Source organism: Ctenocephalides felis, unplaced genomic scaffold (genome assembly GCF_003426905.1).
Source record: "Ctenocephalides felis isolate EL2017-DRISC unplaced genomic scaffold, ASM342690v1 CF-g0.4_SCAFFOLD_01604, whole genome shotgun sequence".
NCBI lineage: Eukaryota > Metazoa > Arthropoda > Insecta > Siphonaptera > Pulicidae > Ctenocephalides > Ctenocephalides felis.
The window spans coordinates 36,562,061-36,576,531 of NW_020537758.1; the positions used below are offsets into that span (position 1 = coordinate 36,562,061).

General features: G+C 27.8%; 1 protein-coding gene across 1 annotated transcript in view; it reads left to right on the plus strand.

Moving 5' to 3' along the window:
* Window positions 1-14,471, plus strand: part of LOC113373685 (paired box protein Pax-6-like) — a 46,546-nt gene that overhangs the window by 7,797 nt on the left and 24,278 nt on the right. Inside the window, exon 2 of the mRNA XM_026613965.1 lies at window positions 13,928-14,068. Coding sequence (XP_026469750.1) covers window positions 13,928-14,068 — 141 coding nt within the window. The remainder of the gene's footprint in view (window positions 1-13,927; window positions 14,069-14,471) is intronic.

Genomic DNA, 14,471 nt, shown 5'->3' on the forward strand with positions numbered 1-14,471 from the left:
TCCTTGTCATATTCCATATTACGTATGTGATAATTGGTACATTTAGGGAATTATAACTATGGTGCTATATAAAATTCATTATGTGGAGTCTTGAAAAAAATTACTGGATAGTTGTACATTATTTATAATTTATTGCTTTATGATTAAATATAGTATAGATCAATCCAAAGCAATCTTTACTAGAAGTGCGTTGTAGAGCGAATTGTATGAATAACCTTCGTGAATGAATCCACAGAAATAAAAAATAAGATAATTGACAGTATTTGATCGGCTTATTGTGCTCTTTTATATAAATGCCTGGTATTTACCTTAATCGGTAGCGAGCGACTTAAACGGTTTACGAGCTCGCTCCGAAATCGCGCGGCGGGAAAACGACGCTCGAAACGGCAGTAAAATCGCATACAATGTAAACGATTTTATTAGAACGAAATGATACCACTTGGTCAATATGCGTGTGTATATTACCACTATACAACATGTTTATTAATACTTCGCAGTTTTATGATCTGTAAACTGAAACGGGTTTTTAAGATTTTATTCTCAAAAAATTATACAAACCCCTGCTGATTTTATTCGAATTGTTGTACTTTTAGTGGAAACACGTATGCATTTGATATTACTTTCGCCATTAAGGCAACTAACTTGGAATGGTAATGTATTTGATACGAGTTCGTGCTTATGCTAAGTGAACAATGATATAAATTTTATTCAGAGTATAAAAGTCATCGTAATTAACTTCGGAGATAAAATGGGATACGTTTTATTTATTTGCTGATATTTACTATTACTGTATCCGAATTCAAATAACTGTATATAGTACGATTAGTGTGCCGAAAAAATCCAAAATAATTCCTGTAGTATGTACAAAAATTCAATGATTTTTTTTAAATTTATTTTAATTAAACCACTTTCCATAGGCCTATAATATTTCAAGGGGTTTGGTTAAACTAAAATTTGCCTATTTAATAGTATTCACAACAAAATAGTAAATGAAAATCTCAGTCTCTGGATTTTATTAAATATGAAATTTTTGGGTTTCATTTGGGAAAAATAGGATTTTTTTTACAAATTTAATTTTATTTAAAAAAAAAATAGATTAGATAATCTAAAATGTCTATCGGCAAGTATACTTATTAACAAAAGGTAGGTTACACCACCAGTCCCCAGATTTTAATGAACACGAATTGTCATAGAAAGAAACATAATAATTAGAAATATTCTCTATATATTCAATGGAAGGCTTAATATCTTTTTTGAAAATCATGTTAAATAAACTGAAATATTTCTTTCAAATAGCATGTTCAATAATATATTTATGAGAACGGTCATGCTGGTTTTACTTTATTTAAATATTTGATTTTATATGATCTAAGTAAGAACTGTACGTGGCAATTCTATACCAATGTTTTTTTTTTAATTTTAAATTTTCGTAGGCCTAATTTTGAACTTTTAATCATAATTTTCTTCTAATATAATTTATTGACAATTACACATTAAAATAGCAGCATTTTATATGACGATCTTATTTTGATATCTTTAAAAATATGAATACACTATTTCATTAAATTGTGTTTTGACCTATTTTATTAGAGGGCGTTGGAGTTAAGACTATTATTTGTTTTATAATAAACTTCATACACTTTAGTGCACTTACAAGTACATTTTTTAAGTATCAATTTACTATATCAGTTGTAAAATAAATTGAATTATATAGAGCACAATACTACCCAAATAAATTTAAATGTGAAGCGTTGCATTAAAAATTAAATATTTTTGGTGGAACAGCAAATCATCCATTTCCTATCTGTATTGGATATCGTATTATTTGACCTTATCAAAACTTTTCCAAAAAACCTGGTTGTTATCGATTACTTACTTAAATTTCAGTCAAAAAAATTAAAGCGTGCTTCAACGCAGAAGAGCGCGTAGCTTTTAAAAATCACGCTAAGACTTGAAGCGACCATGCGTGATTGTTCGAACGTGCGCAATTTATTTAATTCCTTCATAGGGACAATTTCCTGCAACAATTACATAAGAATCTTACCTTTTTGTGTTGGACGTTTGTAAAACCTCAAAGTCTTCTTCCTCGAGAGCTTATTATAATTAAATATATCGCGTGCGTAATGCATTTTAACTGGGTGCGCAACTTATTACGCATAAATATAAGCACTGGATACTAATACAGAAATACCTAGCTTAATGTATATATATATATATATATATATATATATATTATACATTCTACCTTTCTACCCAATGGCAAGTCCCTGAGTTTAACTCGAATCAGGAAAGTTTAGTGCAGTAGACTTTCCGTTGCAATTTTATACCGCAATGTCTGAGAGAGCTTTTTTAAAGTAGAAGGCAATAGATGTATAATCAGCCACCATCTAAATTTTTACAACGTCTCTACCGGGAGATAAAAACGGCAATGTATCAATAGGCACCCAAAAATTTTCTGTTTGTAGTTATTTTGGTGTTGAACTCTTGTATTTAGTTGATACCTGATACATAAATACAATTTTTAGGCATACGTTATTTAATTTTTTGTGATGTGTATTATTATTTTCAAACTATTTTCAACAGTTATTCTATGTTAAAGGAAATTATTAATTGTGCTAGTAAAAAATTAACGCTTTCCGTGTGATATTAAGTAACACTTTTTTCTTGCTAATAAGATGTGCATGTCTTATTTTAATTTTAAATATTATTATAAAACACTTTGTTTACTTTGATCAGTTCCGAATGATTATTTATTATTATTGTCCAGGGTTCTCTTAGCTTCTGCTCTAAGTAAATTAGTTCGGACGAAAAAATTGTTGCGTGATGTTTCATAAATAATAAAATCGCTATCATTTGCAAAGTATGTAAACTAGTAAATGCCAAGAGGTATTTGAACCATCTAACAAGGATTATTATTCGCAATTATCATGTTGACTATGAAAATATTTCACAAAGGCGCGGTGTATTTACCTAACTCACGATCTATGGTGGAGAATTAAAGAAATCGAATAACGGTTTAGAAAATCAGTGGTATTGAAACATTTTTATTGTATTTCAAATTATAGAAGTCAATTATTGTCGATATAATATATACATACAAGGTATCCTGGAAATTGACATCAAACCGAAACAGGGTGATAGTATGATTTAACTGTCCTGAAGGAAATTCGAAAAAATCTCACGTTCTTTGGGCATTATGAGCTTTCAAGTGCAAACTAGAGCTTTGGTGAAATTATAATCATTTTTTGGTTATTGTGGTTAAGTTTCTTTAATTTTGTTTATTTAAAATTAGGAACCTTAACCGTGAATAACATTTCTAGGACCACAGTGAAAGAAAGTACATATCTCAAATATTTTGTTTTGATATAGTGATACCTTTGCTCACATAGAGTTTTGCTACATGAGGTATTTTAGTTAATAAGATATTACGTTATTTAGTTTTCAATAAGTCTACAAAATTCTAATTTCTTTTAAAAAAATTATTTGCACTAAGGGCAGTCTACTTCTACCAGACACAAGCAAATTCGGTCTGTAAAAATTTGCACTGAAGTAATTTCGCTGGTTCATTCCAATATCTTACCTTCGTTGAAATAATCGAAACAGTTATCGATAAACGGTTGATTCAGAACACAATAAGAAATACAAGAAAAAAACTAAATAAATGAATCAGCTCAGGCAGCTCAAGCGTAGTGCCCTTTGGGCATTGTGCGTGATTATACATTCGGTTGCAGAAGTCGTTCGATTTCGCGATTCGCAGATTTGCAGGTAGCAGTAAGCCTGTCATTGCTCTTTTATCAGATCCCGTACCTTTTTGCGATTTATAATTCATATTTGTACAATCGGCCGACTATAGCCAAAGAGCTGGCAACTAAAAATAAACTCCTAATCCACACCTAACTTTGTCTCTTCCAAACAACTCGATGAAATCTCTATCTGCTTCAATAACACCTCCAAAAGGATCCTTAGTTTATAATAATATATATTATTTCAAGTTTCTATAAAATTTCGTCCCAAAGCTCGATGAAAAATATATGCAATCATACTGAAAAACTTATGGTTTCTTCTAACTTGAACATAACTAAGAAAACTAAAAATCTGGATAGACATTGTTCAATCAAACAATTGTATATTTTATATTACTCTCTATATTATTCTCTATAATTTTACTGTCTATGAAAGACAAACTATGAATGAGATGTTGACATCGATAGGACTTGGTGTAATAGTTTTTTAATTTATCTTGAGATCCACTGATTAAATTTCTACAAAATAATATATGCTGCAATTATCCTCTATCTACAAAATAATTCCATAACAATTGTTCATTATTTCACAATTATTTTCTAAAGAGAGTACAGTGTTACAACTACCTGTGTTTGGGGCTAGTTGTAACAGCTACTGAGCCAAGTAATAACAACAAAGGAACAACATTTATATCTCTGATGAATTATTCTTTACTTATCTTTAAGAGAATTGACTTAATTCTAAGTAATTGTATTTATAATTCAATGTAAACTACAATTATTATCATATAACAAATGAAAGATAAAGTGTCTCCTGTAACAATATTTGCATGTGCTAACATCGTACAAACTATACATTAGATCTAAACATCTTTACATGAATCTGTATATGATGCTTGATAGTTGCAACTATCAAGGTTCATATATGCTCTAAGGTTCTGTTTCAACTAGCCTCAGATGTGATTCTTCTACATTAATTAATCAAGATAACTAATTAAGCAATTTAGCTATATAAAAATCGTTTCACATTATCAAAGACTATTTGATTTGATTTAATTTGAAACAAATTAAGTTTTTTTATAATTTATTTTTGTTAATCAAGACTTTAATATTTTATTTACAAAATTGATAGGTAAGCAAATTAAGATGTATATAATTTAAAATTAGTCGATAATAATAACGCACATCAAAATTTTATGATAGTACAATTTTATAATTCATGTCAAAAATGACGCACCTGCACAGTTCTGTATATTGTGCCATGATAATAATTAATTGTAAGGTTGAAAATAACTAATATGATTAAGGGTAAAAAAATTGATAAGGGGTCGATTTCTTTCAATTATTTAAAAAAATAGTAAGTAAGAACCATGGACTATTCACGCCTTTTTTAAACACATTTTGCTCAATTTGAAAATATCAAGTTACAACCATGGACTACAATAAAAAAATAATGATAAAAAAAGATATGATGAAAATAATAACAGTAACAATAATTATAATAGTTATAACAATGCTCAATATAAGCATTATTCACAAAAAAATTGAAAAAAAAAATAAAAAAAAAACAAAAATTGGTGATTGAATTATAAAATTCCTAGAACTACTAGAAAGAGAAACGCATGTATCGCATTCTAATAAATAATCCGTCTCTACGGCTATCACCATCGCGTTGCCGATTGCAATGGGCGAGAATTGATTAATAACAGATGAGCACTTGTGGAAATCTTTAGATACTACGCTTGAATTATGCCTTTACAGGGCACGATTACAAGCTACTAGTCCTTCGCAATATCGACACCGTGTTGGCAATTCATTTAGTACTCCATTGAAAGTAACATTCAATCGATAATTGAAGGGTAGGCGAAAGGGCATTTGTTAATTTTTTATACAGAGGACGAGTTTTGCCACCGCCTTTGGAAAAATTAATAGGTGCTGGTGATAGCAGTTTGAAAGTGGCCGTGGCACAAATGTTCAATATCAGAATTTTATAGAAGGAAAATATTGTGATAAGATATAACCAGAACTGGATTCCCCAAAATATAGCTATAACTTTTTTTTAACTCTGTTTTATTCAGCAATCAGAAATACATAAAAATTCCTATAAGCTAAATTGACAATATTTGAGAGCGATGTCTAAGAAGAACTCCAATGAGATCTTCTTAGTTCAACAATTAAAACGATAATAATATATTGAAGCTAATCTAAGACTAAATCTAAAGGCCATTGACGTTTCAATCTTCTAACGCCAAATGGTTGGATAATGTCGCCCATTTATGGCTTTGAATGTGATTCCAGTTTACGTTTGTATTTTTCCTTAAATTCTTTGAACGTTAATTGTACCGTTTTCATGTTGAGATCGCTGTGAATGGTTTCATTTGTAACGTAACACGGAGAATTAAGTATTGTACGTAGAATTCTCGATATCTAAGATCGAGTTATCTGCATTATAGCTATATTTGATTTGTAAGCACATCCCCAGAGCTCAATTCCGTAGGTCCAGATTGGTTTAATGATTGATTTATATAGCAGCAACTTATTTTTAACAGAGAGCTTAGACCTTTTACGCAGTAGCCAATCAAATTTTTTCATTTTGATCATTATGTGCTTTTTTTTGTTTTTATGTGGCTTTTCCAAGTAAGTCTGCTGTCTAAATGGAGACCAAGATATTTCACGATGTACTGTTTCGGAATCTGGACGTTATTTAAATAAATTGGAGGACACGAACCCTCTTTCAGGCTAAATGTGATATGATCTGATTTATAACTATAACTTTTAAGAACTTTTTATAGAATATATTATCGTGTTCTTATGCCCAGGAAAAACGATTCCGGCTTTAAACTATATGAGATCTACACTAAACCTGATCTGACCTGAACTAAACCAGATCAAGATTATTCTTATATATATATATATATATATATATATATATATAAGGTTATCCTGTTAGAATTTTTATAAATCGTACAGCACATAAGTAAAGTCATCCTCCATTGTTCGTCAAATTAAAAATTCGACCTAAACCGATTCAGGCACTGACAATATGAAACACAACATCATACACATTTTTTTATTGTTAATTCGATATTTAACAGCAAAAAGCACCCTCGTTGTGCCTGGTTATTTATAATTAGCCGCGCGCCGTCGACAATGAGCGCATCTAAAGCCCTCGACTAGGCGTGAAATTGTGTGTTTAGAAGTTACGCCCGGACAATTAGTAGGCAGACCTCTGACTTGCTGTTTTAATCAAAGAACCGTGCAATATCTAGTTAGGTAAAACTCTTAATGAGATTTCTAAAATATCACGATATGAGAAAAATATGTGATAAATCATATTTATCTTTTTTGATAATTTCACGATTTATACCAAATGTGTTAGTCCATGACTCGACATTATGGCCTTATAATTTTAGTGATGTATTTAAAAATTTGGTAACAGGTAAATTTTTAATAAATAGTTTGATAAATGAATGCGCTGAGATAAATTTTAATGATACAGATTTCTTGTTCTTTTATTGATTCAGATAACTAATTCTATTTAACCACTTTAGTATAAAATTGAACATTACAGTCAGTTCAATTAGTTTCATCCAAGAAATTCAGAATGCCTAACGATTTATAAGCTGCACAAAATATCGAGAATGAAATATTGATATAATTCGCTTTTAAATAATACATATGATTTAATTATCTATGAAACCTATACAAATTGAGATACATTGTGTGCAAAGATCATACTAAACATGTTGTTCTCTCACTTATTTTTTCCAATTTTCAATATATTATTACGTAAACTTCTGTTACTAGTAATGTAGTAAATATAAAATTACAGAAAAAAACAGTTTTTCATTCTAAAATTATTTTTTATAACTTATTATTAAAAAACTCTCCAGACCTAAAAAATAAAGCATGCAGAATTAAAAACAATGAAAATATGTCATTTTTCATTGGTGTTATTTTTTAATTTAAATTTGATATTTTAATCATTAATTTATATCAACATTTAATAAATTCATTTATAAATGCAATGCAAATATCAAATTATTTTTTTTTAATTTGAAAATTAGCTTTATTTGACTTAAATACATTTATTGATTTTTACATAAAAATACAAATTATATACACCTATTCTGGAAATATCATTATACTATCATAATATAATATTGTTTGTATATATATATATATATATATATATATATATATAAACATATCTTTGTTTCAATTAACTTATATAAGTATGAAAAGAGCTATTAAAAACATACTGCCATAACAAATATTTAATCAAAAAGCAAAATATCAAATATTTTTATTTATATAATAATGATATTATGTGCTCCAATCGCTTGTTTGAGTTGTCTTCAATTCAATTTGTATCGTCCAAACTTATTTATATAATATTTTATATTAGAAATAAAAAAAAATTATAAACATCATTTATTATATGATTAAAAATTGTTATTATTTTTAATGGATTAAAGAAGCGCGATGTCTATTTATATTATCATATAAGGGAATATTAAAGTATATAAACTGAATATTACTCAAAGTTCGAGTTTGTGTTTTTCTATATATATATATATATATATATATATATATATATATATATATATTAAAATTTGTATAATGATGACTGACGACATTTAAAAAATAAATTTATAAACTAAGATATAGATGCAACATAAATATTAATTATCATTGTTCATTTGCATAATAATTCACAGCCAAAAATAATATTATATGTTCCGATTGCTTATCTAGGTCTAGATTTGGTTAAACACAATTTGTATCATAAACATTTATTATATTATTATTATAAAATGTTTTAAATTAAAATTAAAAAATATAAACATCACTAGGTACATGATTAGAAATAATTATTATTTTTAATGGATTAAAAGAAGGCTAACGCTTATTTATATCAGCATATAAAGCAATATTGTAAAATATGTAATCAGAATCAGAAAAAGTTTGTGTTTGTGTTGTTCAAATAATATTTATTTGAATGACAATTGAAAAACCATTTCTTGATGTTATACAAATATTAACTATTTATAAAAGCTTTATTTATTATCTTTTTCTTATTCTTTATTTTATTTACAACTGTCCACTTGAGAACATTTAATGAATTATTTATTATTTATTAGGGCAAAATTAAAAATTTATAATATATATTTTAGTTTGTAAATTTTTCACAATTAGGGTTTAATTTGATTGAACATTTCATCAAAATCATTTGTAGAATTTACCTACATTAACAAAAATTACCAAGAGCTTTTGCATCAAAATACATTACATATCCTTCCGGTTGGTCTTTACGTTTACAATTTGAATGACCACGTTTTTTTATAAACGACGCAAATTACAATCCTTAGCATATGGATTTCAGTTAGTATGTACATAAAAATCATTATTAAATCCGATGTTACAAAATTGCATTAATATACGAGGTGTTTCCTGGCGTTAAGTAGCACATAGAATTACAGTCCGAATTGCACCTGCAGTGCATATATCGTCGATTTATCCGGCGAGAACATGTTATCGGCGGTTTTGCCCTCAGGAGTCAGCTTCCCCTTAACGCGATGCAGAAAAAACATCCTACGTAACTTCCAACAAGCTTCAATGATCTAAATGAACCCTAGGCGTTGAAAAAAGTTCGTGAAATATGCCTACTGGTATTATTATTCGTTCTGGATATCGGATTCATGATACGATCACCATACACTGTTAATAAAATATCAGAGTTGTAAGTTTATGACTTTGCGAATTATGCTTAGAGATTCTACGTAGCACTTATGAATATAAAGAAAATGTTTATTCATTATGAAAACCAACTTTACAATATTATACAAAACGTCTATAAACTTTTTTGTAAAAATTTTGAAAAGCAAATTAGTGATAATCGAGCAGTTTTTTTCAAAGACAAGCTATTTGTTAGGATAAAGCACATATAATTATATACCCAAAAATCAATAATTTTCTGTTATTATTTCAATACTAATATTTGTTTTAATCATGTTCAGAATTCTCAATTTTAAACATCTCTAAAATTTCTCTTTATTAATAGTCTTACCATAAATGTCTATTTTTTATCAATTACTATAATAGGTATATCATTTTGTATCTCGATTTTTGCCAGGAAACATTTTTGACTAAATTTTGATTCAGATTTTTCGAGCTTATGAGAATATCAAGGCTGCCTAACTCTAAAATTTATTAAAAAGACATGCAGTTAAATTTTTCATATTGTGAGAGAAGAAATGATAGATGAACTTTTCCAAATAAATTTGAGTAGAAAACATCAAGAAAAAAACTTATGTAGTCATCTTTAAAAGCTCGATTTAAAAACGCCTATGGAATAAAAATTTCTAAAACAGCATGATTTATATAAATATTTTTTATATTCACTGTAAAATACGTTAATTTCCTAAATTAAAACAGCAACGCACTTAAGACAAAAGCATAAAAAATATTATATAGCTATATAAATTATTTTTGAGTTATTTAATTTCATGGAAGTTATCAGGTAGTGATCATGGTTATAATTTTTTTAATTAAAAATTCTAATTAATGCCCACATAAACTTCGCACATTATTAGTGCAAGTTATATTGTGGCAAATTGCAAATTAAGTCATGAATTTTAACTACTGTTAATGGAAAGAAAAAATTATGTAACGCGTGAATTCATGTAGGTTGTATTAACATATCTATGCAAATCTTGGAGTAACAATGAGCAAATTTAATTCTTGAAATAGTTGAATGTAATTGTTCGGTAACTAACTTAGCAGCGATTTTATTTAATAACTCATGTACTTGAAAACTCTAAATTATACTATTTTTAAAATAGTATAAAAGGATGTATTATATTGACAAAGATTATATTTCATAGTTGTCATATTTTTTCCATTTCAATTTAGATGATATTTTTTATCTACATTTCTAACAATAAGTAAAAGTAGATTGCGTGATCATAATGCAACTAAAAACAATTAAAATAACACTGACTTTTAAAAATAAAATGAAAGCAAAAATTGAGTAATGCAAAAAATGACGAGCACTATAATTAATTTTTGCACTTGGCGTTGTTTTAGTTATTAAATAGAAAAGTCTTACATGTTACTAAATAGTAAAATCTTACAATTTTTAAATTTGTTAATATTTTAAATGAATTTATGTGACTTCTTCAAAGCCTAACATATGTATCAATTATAGCTAATTTTTGCAAATCATATATGTAATAATCAAAGTATTAAAACGAAGTATCGACATCGTTTACTGAATAATAAATTGCCATCAAATTTTTTACTATTAAACTAATTTTCTGAAAAGAACTCAAAAGATTGATACAATGTATCGTATTTTGAAGTGATTCAATCCTATTTGAATCAAATTTTCATAGCATACACTTATAGTTTCTTTAAAAATTTAAATTTTTTGTCAGTAGATTAACAGTGTAGTATGATGATCTGTTCGATATATCGAACGATGCGAGCTTATCGCGATAAAACACCATATCGAAATTGGGCGAGAGATAAAGACGGCGCTTTATTTTATGCTAACTTGACAGATGCGTTATTATAATATCTTAGCCAGGGGGTTCGTTTTCAGCGACCGAGTCTCTCGCTTATTAGGGATGGGCGACTTTGGAAAAATTTATAGTCGATACTAAATCGTAATCGATTCTTATCATCGTCATTAAAGCATAAATTTTACATAAAGCATAAAAATACTATGTCATATATGCATTATTTTCTTTCTCTTTACATGCTTATGTTTGGTAATTATACAAATATCAACCGTCCAGAACAGTTGTGACTGACATATGTTTCTTATTCAAAATCTACCAGAAATGTTAATTAATGATTATAAGTCAAAATACTGAAATCTAGTCAGAACCATCATTACAATTGTGACAAATGTAATAGTTAGTTTTGTAAAAACAAAAAAGCAGCAAATAATAATCAAAATGAAAGAATTTGATTGGCTACTGCGTAAAAAGCCTAAGCTCTCTGTTGAAAATAAGTTGCTGCTATATGAATCAATCATTAAACTAATCTGGACCTACGGAATTGAGCTCTGGGGATGTGCTAACAAATCAAATATAGCTATAATGCAGAGAACTCAGTCAAAAGTTTAACATGTATTATATTAATTGATTGATTTTATAATGATTTTTGATTAGATATCTTTTGGTTTTATATTAATATATGGCATGGTTTTATTTTGGCGTGAACGCATAGTTATGATCGATCTGAATTAACAACGCAAAAACTAATTACTGGTAATTAACCACTAATTTATATCTTATAGCAAAATAATAAACGAAGTAATCTATCTGTACAAAAATAACAGTTAATACTAAAATAAATTGTTCGTAAAAACTTACTTTTGACTCTTTAAAAGCAATGCCGTCTACAGATCATGTTAATGTAGGGCGCTGAATAAAAGCAATAATGGGAACTTGTTCAAACAAACATACTACATCTGTTTCTCCTAAGTTCAATAATTGCATATCTTTAGTTCTAATATTTACTTAAGTGCTCTGCGAATGGATAAACAAAATTTGTGTCCTTTGCAAAACAGCACAGATATATTCATAATCACCAATGCAGTTTTACGACATAAAATTTAATATTAATTTCGATAATATCGATAAACATTTCACCATCCTTATCCCACCATATGAATCAATACCTGTATGGTATAAGCAGAGTGCAAAAGGTATCATTTGCGTTCGTTTTTCGTTAAGTTCTCTTCAGAGGAATTTCGCGCGATAAGAATCTGAATAACCAACCCCATCGATGAGTAATAATATCGACAATGAATTATTGCACTGTAGTTTGCTTTGTAATTTGCACAAATGTTGCACATATGTTAACGTGCTGAGTGTCGGTCGAGAAGTACCAAACAAACTACTGGCACGAAAGATAATCTAACAGAAGTGCAATTATTTATTGATATTTGAACTGCATAAATTATTATTTGTTGATAATAATCGTAATATTATAAGTTTAGTTAATTTTGTTACGAAAAAATACTAGGAACAGTAACGAGACTTGAAAATTTACTAGGATAATTTTTAGACCCACGATTTTTGATATTTCCTTAAAATACACACGCTTCCTTTATTAAAAGTTAGGCTACGTGAAAGCTAATAGAAGTGCAATTATTCAGTATAAATTTATTTGCCTGAATTTTTATTTCTTGATCAAATACAAGTCAAGATTGGAAAACAATCCAAATGATCTCGCAAAGGACCTACTTTCTGCTAAGGAAGTACTATCAGAAGACTAAGAAGATTAGATCAATTAGACAGTATAGTTATATATTTAGTATAGTGCTTTTAATTATTCTCACATATTTATATTTATTATTTGCTTGTAATTATTGCCACATATTTATTTTTATTATACAAACTTGAAATACTATCAATGAGTAGTACTTCAAAATCTTATTTAATATCTTAATAATTAGACACAACAACTACTGAATGCCTTTTCAGGCAGTTGTAGTTTGATGAAAAAAAAATCTTGATGAGATTTTAGCTAAGTTTATTCCTGAGTGTAGTAGAATTATTAAGATTGTTGAAAATTAATGTACCTATATAATCGATGCATATATAAGTGAACATTCAATCTTTATTTAATTTATTAATTACTCTTGATGTAAAATAACTTAGTTAAAAAAATCAATAAAACCTACATCTTTGTATATCTGTAGCCCAAAAGTAACTAAATTATCATAAATAATTTTATTGATTTTTTCTATTTTAATTTTTTTTAATAGAGTTAAGGTTTAGACTGTATGTAAAATGACTGAATGTTTATATTTTTGTAATACAAAAAAAGTTTCAAAATTTTTAATTAAAATTCTTTATTTTTTTAATATTATTCTTGTATAATTAATTAAAAAAAAATTTCTTAATAGTATCGTGAAACTGCTAAATTTATTTATGAATAACTGAGTATTTGATGTGATAAAGTATGAATAGTATCACTTTAAATAAAAAAATCACTATTAAAATATTCAATTTTTGATAAGAAACTATCGCTGCAGCATTCTATTTTATAAATACGTATTTTCATCTGCACCTCAAAATCTTGTCTTACTCGAAGTATGCAGTAGTTAGTAATTTTTAAAATAAAAACATTAATTTCTTAATATTTTATATATTTTCAAATTACAGGAACTTTGAGACCACCTGGACTAATTGGAGGTTCGAAGCCAAAAGTGGCAACTCCAGCTGTAGTGTCAAAAATAGAACAATATAAACGAGAAAATCCAACGATATTTGCTTGGGAAATTAGAGAACGTCTTATATCAGAAGGTAAAAATAGACATAAACTTCAAAATACTTTCAGTTGTTCAATTATTAAATTGTTGCTTAAAATGTAATACTCTTAAAATGTAAAGCTTTGCCTGAAGCTGTCGAGTGACAGAGAAATATTATCATTTATAAATAATGAAACCTTTATTTAGTAAACTTTATCATTCCTCTCCAGGCCTTAAGGAATACTTAAAGTGTTCAAAATCTAATAAACTTAACAACCGCACTATATACACCATAATGATATAATATACATGTAGCTTCAGTTCAGTTTCGCCTCAATTTGCACAATTTCCTTACACTTCGTATCATGATAGCCTAATTGACTTCTTACATAGCAACATATTGCATAAGATCAAAAGCACAGGGTTGATTAATCATGGTAACATTGCCCTGTTTTCCC